Source organism: Lissotriton helveticus, chromosome 8 (assembly GCF_964261635.1).
Source record: "Lissotriton helveticus chromosome 8, aLisHel1.1, whole genome shotgun sequence".
Lineage (NCBI taxonomy): Eukaryota > Metazoa > Chordata > Amphibia > Caudata > Salamandridae > Lissotriton > Lissotriton helveticus.
Genome location: NC_136069.1, coordinates 6,731,873 through 6,747,436, shown reverse-complemented (window position 1 = coordinate 6,747,436; position 15,564 = coordinate 6,731,873). Strand labels below are relative to the sequence as shown.

The following is a 15,564-nucleotide window of genomic DNA, read 5'->3' as shown; positions in this document are numbered from 1 at the left end:
TTCAGTGAGTTTCTAAGGTCTATTTTTATGCAAAGTGAGAAATATGATAGAGACTTCCAGCTGTGGATTCCTTACCTTTGAATTTCCCAGGCATCAGACTGGATCCGGACACTTGTATATTATTGGCATACCTAACTATGATGTCACTTTAACCTTTTGTTTTTTTATCAGTGAATGCATGTATATGTTTAGCATAGTTTGACATGAATAACCAACAAAAATGGTTGCAGGTGTGAAAAATGCTGAAAGAGGGGCTCAAAAGATAGAAATATCTTATGTTTCAATATATGGAGAAGCCAAATACAAGTAGGTGGCAATTAAAGAGAATTAGTCAGATTCTTAGATTTGTTGTCGTTTCAACCACTCCATGCCATGAATTTGACACGGTCATCATCAGGATGGAAAACGCTTTGAGACATTGCTACCTTTCAGGTCACTTATAGAAAAGAGCACATAAAACAGGCTTTTTAAGCATACCAGAATCCAGTGTTACCTGTACATATTTCTAAATTAGGTATGATGATTGCAAGGTGCAATCCCTTCTTAATGACAATGGACCTGTAATAGGTAAACAAATATCAGGGTGATGCATATAATGCGAAGATAATGGTGGAGCGTAACCATCCGTGTGTGCGTACTTTTGGCATAATATGGATTGCCTGACTAGCTGTTCCACGTGCCAGATTACCACTAGCCTCATTTTGGTATACTTGCCACACACATGGAAATGGTTCTTTTTGTACACTGTTGGCTTGTACGCCCCCATTATCTGTGCATAAATGAATATGTGGGTTGTATTCATTACCCTGTAGTTTGATCATCTGGAGACACAAGTGGTGATGCTTGGAACAGAACACAACTCATCTGTCACTTCTAGGCGCTGTCACAATGTCCTTACTTAGACACTTCCAGACTGTGAAATTTATTGAACTGGAAAACAGGGTCCATGTGTTTCTTGAGCCTCACTTACTCTGAGGTGCAGAGGACAACCCGCTTTCTGGTTCTTCAGTTGAGCTCCGGTGGTTTATGTCTGATCTTTGAGTGTCTCCCCTCAAGTGAACCCAATATGACTGGTCCTCTCCTCCTCTGTTGTCAGAGGCTTCAGACCCTCAGGCCCGTCCCTCATCAGTTCTCTATGAACAGGAGACAATGCTTCCTTGTTGGAGCTGCCAAGGTTGCCTCGACCCATCAAGACATGTCCCCTGTTGTCTCCCATCCTCTTCCCAAGAGGGTGGAGACACTCACCAGATCAAGTGGTGTCTGCCGTTAAAACCTTGTGTCCTCTCTTCCCAGTGTCTGTGGAAGGCTAACGTTGCATTTAGGGCGTAGTGAATGAAACGTGTAGTATCACGGGTGTCCACCACTGAAACCTTGTGTCCTCTCTTCCCAGGGTCTGTGGAAGGCTAACGTTGCATTTAGGGCGTAGTGAATGAAACGTGTAGTATCATAGGTGTCCACCAATGAAACCTTGTGTCCTCTCTTCCCAGGGCCTGTGGAAGGCTAATGTTGCATTTAGGGCGTAGTGAATGAAACGTGTAGTAACACAGGTGTCCACCACTGAAACCTTGTGTCCTCTCTTCCCAGGGTCTGTGGAAGGCTAACGTTGCATTTAGGGCGTAGGGAATGAAACGTGTAGTATCACAGGTGTCCACCACTGAAACCTTGTGTCCTCTCTTCCCAGGATCTGTGGAAGGCTAACGTTGCATTTAGGGCGTAGTGAATGAAACGTGTAGTATCGTAGGTGTCCACCACTGAAACCTTGTGTCCTCTCTTCCCAGGGCCTGTGGAAGGCTAATGTTGCATTTAGGGCGTAGTGAATGAAACGTGTAGTAACACTGGTGTCCACCACTGAAACCTTGTGTGCTCTCTTCCCAGGGTCTGTGGAAGGCTAACGTTGCAATTAGGGCGTAGGGAATGAAACGTGTAGTATCACAGGTGTCCACCACTGAAACCTTGTGTCCTCTCTTCCCAGGGTCTGTGGAAGGCTAACGTTGCATTTAGGGCGTAGTGAATGAAACGTGTAGTATCATAGGTGTCCACCACTGAAACCTTGTGTCCTCTCTTCCCAGGGCCTGTGGAAGGCTAATGTTGCATTTAGGGCGTAGAGAATGAAATGTGTAGTATCACAGGTGTCCACCACTGAAACCTTGTGTCCTCTCTACCCAGGGTTTGTGGAAGGCTAACATTGCATTTAGGGCGTAGGGAATGAAACGTGTAGTATCACAGGTGTCCACCACTGAAACCTTGTGTCCTCTCTTCCCAGGGTCTGTGGAAGGCTAACGTTGCATTTAGGGCGTAGGGAATGAAACGTGTCGTATCACAGGTGTCCACCACTGAAACCTTGTGTCCTCTCTTCCCAGGATCTGTGGAAGGCTAACGTTGTATCTAGGGCGTAGGGAATGAAACGTGTAGTATCACAGGTGTCCACCACTGAAACCTTGTGTCCTCTCTTCCCAGGGTCTGTGGAAGGCTAACGTTGCATTTAGGGCGTAGGGAATGAAACGTGTCGTATCACAGGTGTCCACCACTGAAACCTTGTGTCCTCTCTTCCCAGGGCCTGTGGAAGGCTAATGTTGCATTTAGGGCGTAGTGAATGAAACGTGTAGTAACACTGGTGTCCACCACTGAAACCTTGTGTCCTCTCTTCCCAGGGTCTGTGGAAGGCTAACGTTGCATTTAGGGCGTAGGGAATGAAACGTGTAGTATCACAGGTGTCCACCACTGAAACCTTGTGTCCTCTCTTCCCAGGGTCTGTGGAAGGCTAACGTTGCATTTAGGGCGTAGTGAATGAAACGTGTAGTATCATAGGTGTCCACCACTGAAACCTTGTGTCCTCTCTTCCCAGGGCCTGTGAAAGGCTAATGTTGCATTTAGGGCGTAGTGAATGAAACGTGTAGTATCACAGGTGTCCACCACTGAAACCTTGTGTCCTCTCTTCCCAGGGACTGTGGAAGGCTAATGTTGCATTTAGGGCGTAGTGAATGAAACATGTAGTAACACAGGTGTCCACCACTGAAACCTTGTGTCCTCTCTACCCAGGGTTTGTGGAAGGCTAACGTTGCATTTAGGGCGTAGGGAATGAAACGTGTAGTATCACAGGTGTCCACCACTGAAACCTTGTGTCCTCTCTTCCCAGGGTCTGTGGAAGGCTAACGTTGCATTTAGGGCGTAGGGAATGAAACGTGTCGTATCACAGGTGTCCACCACTGAAACCTTGTGTCCTCTCTTCCCAGGATCTGTGGAAGGCTAACGTTGCATTTAGGGCGGAGGGAATGAAACATGTAGTATCATAGGTGTCCACCACTGAAACCTTGTGTCCTCTCTTCCCAGGGCCTCTGGAAGGCTAACGTTTCATTTAGGGCGTAGTGAATGAAACGTGTAGTATCACAGGTGTCCACCACTGAAACCTTGTGTCCTCTCTTCCCAGGGTCTGTGGAAGGCTAACGTTGCATTTAGGGTGTAGTGAATGAAACGTGTAGTATCACAGGTGTCCACCACTAAAAACATTTGTCCTCTCTTCCCAGGGTTTGTGGAAGTCTAACGTTGCATTTAGGGCGTAGTGAATGAAACGTGCAGTATCACAGGTGTCCACCACTGAAACCTTGTGTCCTCTCTTCCCAGGGTCTGTGGAAAGCTAACGTTGCATTTAGGGCGTAGTGAATGAAACGTGTAGTATCATAGGTGTCCACCACTGAAACCTTGTGTCCTCTCTTCCCAGGGTCTGTGGAAGGCTAATGTTGCATTTAGGGCGTAGTGAATGAAACCTGTAGTATCATAGGTGTCAATCACTGAAACCTTGTGTCCTCTCTTCCCTGGGTCTGTGGAAGGCTAACGTTGCATTTAGGGTGTAGTGAATGAAACGTGTAGTATCACAGGTGTCCACCACTGAAATCTTGTGTCCTCTCTTCCCAGGTCTGTGGAAGGCTAACGTTGCATTTAGGGCGTAGTGAACCAAACGTGTAGTATCACAGGTGTCCACCACTGAAACCTTGTGTCCTCTCTTCCCAGGGTCTATGGAAGGCTAACGTTGCATTTAGGGCGTAGTGAATGAAACGTGTAGTATCATAGGTGTCCACCACTGAAACCTTGTGTCCTCTCTTCCCAGGGCATCTGGAAGGCTAACGTTGCATTTAGGGCGTAGTGAATGAAACGTGTAGTATCACAGGTGTCTACCACTGAAACCTTGTGTCCTCTCTTCCCAGGGTCTGTGGAAGGCTAACGTTGCATTTAGGGCGTAGGGAATGAAATGTGTAGTATCGCAGGTGTCCACCACTAAAACCTTGTGTCCTCTCTTCCCAGGGCCTGTGGAAGGCTAATGTTGCATTTAGGGCGTAGTGAATGAAACATGTAGTATCACAGGTGTCCTCCACTGAAACCTTGTGTCCTCTCTTCCAAGGGCCTGTGGAAGGCTAACGTTGCATTTAGGGCGCAGTGAGTGAAAAGTGTAGTATCACAGGTGTCTACCACTGAAACCTTGTGTCCTCTCTTCCCAGGGTCTGTGGAAGGCTAATGTTGCATTTAGGGCATAGTGAATGAAACGTGTAGTATCACAGGTGTCCACCACTGAAACCATGTATCCTCTCTTCCCAGGGCCTGTGGAAGGCGAACGTTGCATTTAGGGCATAGTGAATGAAACGTGTAGTATCATAGGTGTCCACCACTGAAACCTTGTGTCCTCCCTTCCCAGGGTCTGTGGAAGGCTAATGTTGCATTTAGGGCGTAGGGAATGAAACGTGTAGTATCACAGGTGTCCACCACTGAAACCTTGTGTCCTCTCTTCCCAGGGTCTGTGGAAGGCTAACGTTGCATTTAGGGCGTAGTGAATGAAACGTGTAGTATCATAGGTGTCCACCACTGAAACCTTGTGTCCTCTCTTCCCAGGGTCTGTGGAAGGCTAATGTTGCATTTAGGGCATAGTGAATGAAACGTGTAGTATCACAGGTGTCCACCACTGAAACCTTGTGTCCTCTCTTCCCAGGACTTGTGGAGAGCTAACGTTGCATTTAGGGCGTAGTGAATGAAACGTGTAGTATCACAGGTGTCCACCACTGAAACCTTGTGTCCTCTCTTCTCAGGGCCTGTGGAAGGCTAACGTTGCATTTAGGGCATAGTGAATGAAACGTGTAGTATCACAGGTGTCCACCACTAAAACCTTGTGTCCTCTCTTCCCAGGGTCTTTGGAAGGCTAATGTTGCATTTAGGGCTTAGTGAATGAAACGTGTAGTATCACAGGTGTCCACCACTGAAACCTTGTGTCCTCTCTTCCCAGGGTCTGTGGAAGGCTAGCGTTGCATTTAGGGCGTAGTGAATGAAATGTGTAGTATCACAGGTGTCCACCACTGAAATCTTGCGTCCTCTCTTCCCAGGGTCTGTGGACGGCTAACGTTGCATTTAGAGCGTAGTGAATGAAACGTGTAGTATCACAGGTGTCCACCACTGAAACCTTGTGTCCTCTCTTCCCAGGGTCTGTGGAAGGCTAATGTTGCATTTAGGGCATAGTGAATGAAACGTGTAGTATCACAGGTGTCCACCACTGAAACCTTGTGTCCTCTCTTCCCAGGACTTGCGGAGAGCTAATGTTGCATTTAGGGCATAGTGAATGAAACGTGTAGTATCACAGGTGTCCACCACTGAAACCTTGTGTCCTCTCTTCTCAGGGCCTGTGGAAGGCTAACGTTGCATTTAGGGCGTAGTGAATGAAACGTGTAGTATCACAGGTGTCCACCACTAAAACCTTGTGTCCTCTCTTCCCAGGGTCTGTGGAAGGCTAACGTTGCATTTAGGGCTTAGTGAATGAAACGTGTAGTATCACAGGTGTCCACCACTGAAACCTTGTGTCCTCTTTCCCAGGGTCTGTGGAAGGCTATCGTTGCATTTAGGGCGTAGTGAATGAAACGTGTAGTATCACTGGTGTCCACCACTGAAACCTTGTGTCCTCTCTTCCCAGGGTCTGTGGAAGGCTAACGTTGCATTTAGGGCGTAGTGAATGAAACGTGTAGTATCACAGGTGTCCACCACTGAAACCTTGTGTCCTCTCTTCCCAGGGTCTGTGGAAGGCTATCGTTGCATTTAGGGCGTAGTGAATGAAACGTGTAGTATCACTGGTGTCCACCACTGAAACCTTGTGTCCTCTCTTCCCAGGGTCTGTGGAAGGCTAACGTTGCATTTAGGGCGTAGTGAATGAAACGTGTAGTATCACAGGTGTCCACCACTGAAACCTTGTGTCCTCTCTTCCCAGGGTCTGTGGAAGGCTAACGTTGCATTTAGGGCGTAGTGAATGAAACGTGTAGTATCATAGGTGTCCACCACTGAAACCTTGTGTCCTCTCTTCCCAGGGTCTGTGGAAGGCTAATGTTGCATTTAGGGCCTAGTGAATGAAACGTGTCGTATCACAGGTGTCCACCACTGAAACCTTGTGTCTTCTCTACCCAGGGTCTGTGGAAGGCTAACGTTACATTTAGGGCGTAGTGAATGAAACGTGTAGTATCACAGGTGTCCACCACTGAAACCTTGTGTCCTCTCTTCCCAGGGCCTGTGGAAGGCTAACATTGCATTTAGGGCGTAGTGAATGAAACGTGTAGTATCATAGGTGTCCACCACTGAAACCTTGTGTCCTCTCTTCCCAGGGCCTGTGGATGGCTAACGTTGCATTTAGGGCGTAGTGAATGAAACGTGTAGTATCACAGGTGACTACCACTGAAACCTTGTGTCCTCTCTTCCCAGGGTCTGTGGAAGGCTAAGGTTGCATTTAGGGCGTAGTGAATGAAACGTTTAGTATCATAGGTGTCCACCACTGAAACCTTGTGTCCTCTCTTCCCAGGGTCTGTGGAAGGCTTACGTTGCATTTAGGGCGTAGTGAATGAAACGTGTAGTATCATAGGTGTCCACCACTGAAACCTTGTGTCCTCTCTTCCCAGGGTCTGTGGAAGGCTAACGTTGCATTTAGGGCGTAGTGAATGAAACGAGTAGTTTCACAGGTGTCCACCACTGAAACCTTGTGTCCTCTCTTCCCAGGACTTGCGGAGAGCTAACGTTGCATTTAGGGCGTAGTGAATGAAACGTGTAGTATCACAGGTGTCCACCACTGAAACCTTGTGTCCTCTCTTCTCAGGGCCTGTGGAAGGCTAACGTTGCATTTAGGGCGTAGTGAATGAAACGTGTAGTATCACAGGTGTCCACCACTAAAACCTTGTGTCCTCTCTTCCCAGGGTCTGTGGAAGGCTAACGTTGCATTTAGGGCTTAGTGAATGAAACGTGTAGTATCACAGGTGTCCACCACTGAAACCTTGTGTCCTCTCTTCCCAGGGTCTGTGGAAGGCTATCGTTGCATTTAGGGCGTAGTGAATGAAACGTGTAGTATCACTGGTGTCCACCACTGAAACCTTGTGTCCTCTCTTCCCAGGGTCTGTGGAAGGCTAACGTTGCATTTAGGGCGTAGTGAATGAAACGTGTAGTATCACAGGTGTCCACCACTGAAACCTTGTGTCCTCTCTTCCCAGGGTCTGTGGAAGGCTAACGTTGCATTTAGGGCGTAGTGAATGAAACGTGTAGTATCATAGGTGTCCACCACTGAAACCTTGTGTCCTCTCTTCCCAGGGTCTGTGGAAGGCTAATGTTGCATTTAGGGCCTAGTGAATGAAACGTGTCGTATCACAGGTGTCCACCACTGAAACCTTGTGTCCTCTCTACCCAGGGTCTGTGGAAGGCTAACGTTACATTTAGGGCGTAGTGAATGAAACGTGTAGTATCACAGGTGTCCACCACTGAAACCTTGTGTCCTCTCTTCCCAGGGCCTGTGGAAGGCTAACATTGCATTTAGGGCGTAGTGAATGAAACGTGTAGTATCATAGGTGTCCACCACTGAAACCTTGTGTCCTCTCTTCCCAGGGCCTGTGGAAGGCTAACGTTGCATTTAGGGCGTAGTGAATGAAACGTGTAGTATCACAGGTGACTACCACTGAAACCTTGTGTCCTCTCTTCCCAGGGTCTGTGGAAGGCTAACGTTGCATTTAGGGCGTAGTGAATGAAACGTGTAGTATCATAGGTGTCCACCACTGACACCTTGTGTCCTCTCTTCCCAGGGCCTGTGGATGGCTAACGTTGCATTTAGGGCGTAGTGAATGAAACGTGTAGTATCACAGGTGACTACCACTGAAACCTTGTGTCCTCTCTTCCCAGGGTCTGTGGAAGGCTAAGGTTGCATTTAGGGCGTAGTGAATGAAACGTTTAGTATCATAGGTGTCCACCACTGAAACCTTGTGTCCTCTCTTCCCAGGGTCTGTGGAAGGCTAACGTTGCATTTAGGGCGTAGTGAATGAAACGTGTAGTATCATAGGTGTCCACCACTGAAACCTTGTGTCCTCTCTTCCCAGGGTCTGTGGAAGGCTAACGTTGCATTTAGGGCGTAGTGAATGAAACGAGTAGTTTCACAGGTGTCCACCACTGAAACCTTGTGTCCTCTCTTCCCAGGACTTGCGGAGAGCTAACGTTGCATTTAGGGCGTAGTGAATGAAACGTGTAGTATCACAGGTGTCCACCACTGAAACCTTGTGTCCTCTCTTCTCAGGGCCTGTGGAAGGCTAACGTTGCATTTAGGGCGTAGTGAATGAAACGTGTAGTATCACAGGTGTCCACCACTAAAACCTTGTGTCCTCTCTTCCCAGGGTCTGTGGAAGGCTAACGTTGCATTTAGGGCTTAGTGAATGAAACGTGTAGTATCACAGGTGTCCACCACTGAAACCTTGTGTCCTCTCTTCCCAGGGTCTGTGGAAGGCTATCGTTGCATTTAGGGCGTAGTGAATGAAACGTGTAGTATCACTGGTGTCCACCACTGAAACCTTGTGTCCTCTCTTCCCAGGGTCTGTGGAAGGCTAACGTTGCATTTAGGGCGTAGTGAATGAAACGTGTAGTATCACAGGTGTCCACCACTGAAACCTTGTGTCCTCTCTTCCCAGGGTCTGTGGAAGGCTAACGTTGCATTTAGGGCGTAGTGAATGAAACGTGTAGTATCATAGGTGTCCACCACTGAAACCTTGTGTCCTCTCTTCCCAGGGTCTGTGGAAGGCTAATGTTGCATTTAGGGCCTAGTGAATGAAACGTGTCGTATCACAGGTGTCCACCACTGAAACCTTGTGTCCTCTCTACCCAGGGTCTGTGGAAGGCTAACGTTACATTTAGGGCGTAGTGAATGAAACGTGTAGTATCACAGGTGTCCACCACTGAAACCTTGTGTCCTCTCTTCCCAGGGCCTGTGGAAGGCTAACATTGCATTTAGGGCGTAGTGAATGAAACGTGTAGTATCATAGGTGTCCACCACTGAAACCTTGTGTCCTCTCTTCCCAGGGCCTGTGGAAGGCTAACGTTGCATTTAGGGCGTAGTGAATGAAACGTGTAGTATCACAGGTGACTACCACTGAAACCTTGTGTCCTCTCTTCCCAGGGTCTGTGGAAGGCTAACGTTGCATTTAGGGCGTAGTGAATGAAACGTTTAGTATCATAGGTGTCCACCACTGAAACCTTGTGTCCTCTCTTCCCAGGGTCTGTGGAAGGCTAACGTTGCATTTAGGGCGTAGTGAATGAAACGTGTAGTATCATAGGTGTCCACCACTGAAACCTTGTGTCCTCTCTTCCCAGGGTCTGTGGAAGGCTAACGTTGCATTTAGGGTGTAGTGAATGAAACGTGTAGTTTCACAGGTGTCCACCACTGAAACCTTGTGTCCTCTCTTCCCAGGACTTGCGGAGAGCTAACGTTGCATTTAGGGCGTAGTGAATGAAACTTGTAGTATCACAGGTGTCCACCACTGAAACCTTGTGTCCTCTCTTCTCAGGGCCTGTGGAAGGCTAACGTTGCATTTAGGGCGTAGTGAATGAAACATGTAGTATCACAGGTGTCCACCACTAAAACCTTGTGTCCTCTCTTCCCAGGGTCTGTGGAAGGCTAACGTTGCATTTAGGGCGTAGTGAATGAAACGTGTAGTATCACAGGTGTCCACCACTGAAACCTTGTGTCCTCTCTTCCCAGGGCCTGTGGAAGGCTAACGTTGCATTTAGGGTGTAGTGAATGAAACGTGTAGTATCACAGGTGTCTACCACTGAAACCTTGTGTCCTCTCTTCCCAGGGTCTGTGGAAGGCTAACGTTGCATTTAGGGCATAGTGAGTGAAACGTGTAGTATCACAGGTGTCCACCACTGAAACCATGTATCCTCTCTTCCCAGGGCCTGTGGAAGGCGAACGTTGCATTTAGGGCGTAGTGAATGAAACGTGTAGTATCATAGGTGTCCACCACTGAAACCTTGTGTCCTCTCTTCCCAGGGTCTGTGGAAGGCTAATGTTGCATTTAGGGCGTAGTGAATGAAACGTGTAGTAACACAGGTGTCCACCACTGAAACCTTGTGTCCTCTCTTCCCAGGGTCTGTGGAAGGCTAACATTGCATTTAGGGCGTAGTGAATGAAACGTGTAGTATCATAGGTGTCCACCACTGAAACCTTGTGTCCTCTCTTCCCAGGGCCTGTGGAAGGCTAATGTTGCATTTAGGGCGTAGTGAATCAAACGTGTAGTATCACAGGTGTCCACCACTGAAACCTTGTGTCCTCTCTTCCCAGGATTCTGTGGAAGGCTAACGTTGCATTTAGGGCGTAGTGAATGAAACGTGTAGTATCATAGGTGTCCACCACTGAAACCTTGTGTCCTCTCTACCCAGGGTCTGTGGAAGGCTAATGTTGCATTTAGGGCTTAGTGAATGAAACGTGTAGTATCACAGGTGTCCACCACTGAAACCTTGTGTCCTTTCTTCCCAGGGTCTGTGGAAGGCTAACGTTGCATTTAGGGCGTAGTGAATGAAACGTGTAGTATCACAGGTGTCCACCACTGAAACCTTGTGTCCTCTCTTCCCAGGGTCTGTGGAAGGCTAACGTTGCATTTAGGGCGTAGTGAATGAAACGTGTAGTATCACAGGTGTCCACCACTGAAATCTTGTGGCCTCTCTTCCCAGGGTCTGTGGAAGGCTAACGTTGCATTTAGAGCGTAGTGAATGAAACGTGTAGTATCACAGGTGTCCACCACTGAAATCTTGTGTCCTCTCTTGCCAGGGTCTGTGGAAGGCTAACGTTGCATTTAGGGCGTAGTGAATGAAACGTGTAGTATCACAGGTGTCCACCACTGAAATCTTGTGGCCTCTCTTCCCAGGGTCTGTGGAAGGCTAACGTTGCATTTAAAGCGTAGTGAATGAAACGTGTAGTATCACAGGTGTCCACCACTGAAACCTTGTGTCCTCTCTTCCCAGGGTCTGTGGAAGGCTAATGTTTCATTTAGGGCATAGTGAATGAAAAGTGTAGTATCACAGGTGTCCACCACTGAAACCTTGTGTCCTCTCTTCCCAGCACTTGCGGAGAGCTAACGTTGCATTTAGGGCGTAGTGAATGAAACGTGTAGTATCACAGGTGTCCACCACTAAAACCTTGTGTCCTCTCTTCCCAGGGTCTGTGGAATGCTAACGTTGCATTTAGGGCTTAGTGAATGAAACGTGTAGTATCACAGGTGTCCACCACTGAAACCTTGTGTCCTCTCTTCCCAGGGTCTGTGGAAGGCTAACGTTGCATTTAGGGCGTAGTGAATGAAATGTGTAGTATCACAGGTGTCCACCACTCAAACCTTGTGTCCTCTCTTCCCAGGGTCTGTGGAAGGCTAATGTTGCATTTAGGGCGTAGTGAACGAAACGTGTAGTATCACAGGTGTCCACCCCTAAAACCTTGTGTCCTCTCTTCCCAGGGTCTGTGGAAGGCTAACGTTGCATTTAGGGCGTAGTGAATGAAACGTGTAGTATCACAGGTGTCCACCACTGAAACCTTGTGTCCTCTCTTCCCAGGGTCTGTGGAAGGCTAACGTTGCATTAAGGGCGTAGTGAATGAAACGTGTCGTATCACAGGTGTCCACCACTGAAACCTTGTGTCCTCTCTTCCCAGGGTCTGTGGAAGGCTAACGTTGCATTTAGGGCGTAGTGAATGAAACGTGTAGTATCACAGGTGTCTACCACTGAAACCTTGTGTCCTCTCTTCCCAGGGCCTGTGGAAGGCTAACGTTGCATTTAGGGCATAGTGAATGAAACGTGTAGTATCATAGGTGTCCTCCACTGAAACCTTGTGTCCTCTCTTCCCAGGGCCTGTGGAAGGCTAACGTTGCATTTAGGGCGTAGTGAATGAAACGTGTAGTAGCACAGGTGACTACCACTGAAACCTCGTGTCCTCTCTTACCAGGGTCTGTGGAAGGCTAACGTTGCATTTAGGGAGTAGTGAATGAAACGTTTAGTATCATAGGTGTCCACCACTGAAACCTTGTGTCCTCTCTTCCCAGGGTCTGTGGAAGGCTAACGTTGCATTTAGGGCGTAGTGAATGAAACGTGTAGTATCATAGGTGTCCACCACTGAAACCTTGTGTCCTCTCTTCCCAGGGTCTGTGGAAGACTAACGTTGCATTTAGGGCGTAGTGAATGAAACGTGTAGTATCACAGGTGTCCACCACTGAAACCTTGTGTCCTCTCTTCCCAGGGCCTGTGGAAGGCTAATGTTGCATTTAGGGCGTATTGAATGAAACGTGTAGTATCACAGGTGTCCACCGCTGAAACCTTGTGTCCTCTCATCCCAGGACTTGTGGAAGGCTAACGTTGCATTTAGGGCATCGTGAATGAAACGTGTAGTATCACAGGTGTCCACCACTGAAACCTTGTGTCCTCTCTTCCCAGGACTTGTGGAAGGCTAATGTTGCATTTAGGGCGTAGTGAACCAAACGTGTAGTATCACAGGTGTCCACCACTGAAACCTTGTGTCCTCTCTTCCCATGGTCTGTGGAAGGCTAACGTTGCATTCAGGGCGTAGTGAATGAAACGTGTAGTATCATAGGTGTCCACCACTGAAACCTTGTGTCCTCTCTTCCCAGGGTCTGTGGAAGGCTAATGTTGCATTTAGGGCGTAGTGAATGAAACGTGTAGTATCACAGGTGTCCACCCCTAAAACCTTGTGTCCTCTCTTCCCAGGGTCTGTGGAAGGCTAACGTTGCATTTAGGGCGTAGTGAATGAAACGTGTAGTATCACAGGTGTCCACCCCTAAAACCTTGTGTCCTCTCTTCCCAGGGTCTGTGGAAGGCTAACGTTGCATTTAGGGCGTAGTGAATGAAACGTGTAGTATCACAGGTGTCCACCACTAAAACCTTGTGTCCTCTCTTCAGGGCCTGTGGAAGGCTAACGTTGCATTTAGGGCGTAGTGAATGAAACGTGTATCACAGGTGTCTACCACTGAAACCTTGTGTCCTCTCTTCCCAGGACTCGTGGAAGGCCAACATTGCATTTGTCGTTGAGAACCGATATGAAGACGAAGCTCTGACCCAGGCCTTGTCGCTGGCTGTGAAGGTGCCACAGCGGAAGCTCTTCAGCGTGGTCTCCTGGCAAGATACGCTCCTGCAGGTAGGTGGTGCCCACTCGTGGTGCCCTTGCTTGCGTGGGTGCTGCATGGGTGCGCGCGCATCAAAAGAGGCTGGCGCCCTGAAGCAACCTACTGATGCAGCCTCTTCTAAAGGAGCACTTGAGTTCACTTCATTCAAGACTGTGAAGTATTTTAGGGTTGTATCTCCATGTTGCTGACGCTTGTCTTTAATGGCTTCACAACAATCCCCCTCGTATCTCTGCCCGTTGACCTGCTGGGGAACACGTTTCAATGGAGACCCACAATAACAGTTCGAACAGTGAAATGCAACTTCATTTCCACAAAATATCACTTCAAGCCCCTTTTTTGTAATGAGCAGCGTAAATAATTATATTTATTTAACCTGTTTTCCACAGCTGTGTGTAAAAAAAATCCATCAATCAATCAATGATCTTTATTTCTGTTTAAAAAACCATAAATGATTTACAATTAGTTAATAGACATACAATAAAATAAAAACATCCTAACATTTCAAGAAGGGGTACCGCCAGGACAATGCTCACTTCTTGTGGGTCAAAATCCCAATACTAGACCTTTCTTTAAGCATTAAGAAACTAAATATACTTAAAATCTTACAGTTAATAAATGTGTTAAACATGAATGCCATCCGAGCCCTGCAACCAGTCTCCGGGTGCAACACACTGGCTTCCCTGGTGCTTTGTGGCACACACTGTGGCTTCTCCGGTGCTTTGTGGCACACACTGGCTTCCCTGATGCTTTGTGGCACACACTGGCTTCCCTGATGCTTTGTGGCACACACTGGCTTCCCTGATGCTTTGTGGCACACACTGTGGCTTCCCTGATGCTTTGTGGCACACACTGGCTTCCCTGATGCTTTGTGGCACACACTGTGGCTTCCCTGGTGCTTTGTGGCACACACTGTGGCTTCCCTGGTGCTTTGTGGCACACACTGTGGCTTCCCTGATGCTTTGTGGCACACACTGTGGCTTCCCTGATGCTTTGTGGCACACACTGTGGCTTCCCTAATGCTTTGTGGCACACACTGGCTTCCCTGATGCTTTGTGGCACACACTGTGGCTTCCCTGGTGCTTTGTGGCACACACTGGCTTCCCTGATGCTTTGTGGCACACACTGTGGCTTCCCTGGTGCTTTGTGGCACACACTGGCTTCCCTGGTGCTTTGTGGCACACACTGTGGCTTCCCTGATGCTTTGTGGCACACACTGTGGCTTCCCTGGTGCGTTGTGGCACACACTGGCTTCCCTGATGCTTTGTGGCACACACTGTGGCTTCCCCGATGCTTTGTGGCACACACTGTGGCTTCCCTGATGCTTTGTGGCACACACTGGCTTCCCTGATGCTTTGTGGCACACACTGCGGCTTCCCTGATGCTTTGTGGCACACACTGACTTCCCTGGTGCTTTGTGGCACACACTGGCTTCCCTGGTGCTTTGTGGCACACACTGTGGCTTCCCTGATGCTTTGTGGCACACACTGGCTTCCCTGGTGCTTTGTGGCACACACTGTGGCTTCCCTGGTGCTGTGTGGCACACACTGTGGCTTCCCTGGTGCTTTGTGGCACACACTGTGGTTTCCCTGGTGCTTTGTGGCACACACTGTGGTTTCCCTGGTGCTTTGTGGCACACACTGGCTTCCCTGGTGCTTTGTGGCACATACTGTGGCTTCCCTGGTGCTTTGTGGCACACACTGTGGCTTCCCTGGTGCTTTGTGGCACACACTGTGGCTTCCCTGGTGCTTTGTTGCACACACTGTGGCTTCCCTGGTGCTTTGTGGCACACACTGTGGCTTCCCTGATGCTTTGTCGCACACACTGTGGCTTCCCTGATGCTTTGTGGCACACACTGTGGCTTCCCTGATGCTTTGTGGCACACACTGTGGCTTCCCTGGTGCTTTGTGGCACACACTGGCTTCCCTGATGCTTTGTGGCACACACTGGCTTCCCTGATGCTTTGTGGCACACACTGTGGCTTCCCTGATGCTTTGTGGCACACACTGGCTTCCCTGATGCTTTGTGGCACACACTGTGGCTTCCCTGATGCTTTGTGGCACACACTGTGGCTTCCCTGGTGCTTTGTGGCACACACTGTGGCTTCCCTGGTGCTTTGTGG

General features: G+C 48.6%; 1 protein-coding gene across 5 annotated transcripts in view; it reads left to right on the top strand.

The window, feature by feature from the left end:
- SPAG17 (sperm associated antigen 17) overlaps positions 1–15,564 on the top strand; it is a 1,244,773-nt gene that overhangs the window by 201,767 nt on the left and 1,027,442 nt on the right. For all 5 annotated transcript variants that reach the window (XM_078656351.1, XM_078656349.1, XM_078656348.1 and 2 more), the window contains exon 2: positions 13,316–13,456. In XM_078656351.1, coding sequence (XP_078512477.1) covers positions 13,316–13,456 — 141 coding nt within the window. The remainder of the gene's footprint in view (positions 1–13,315; positions 13,457–15,564) is intronic.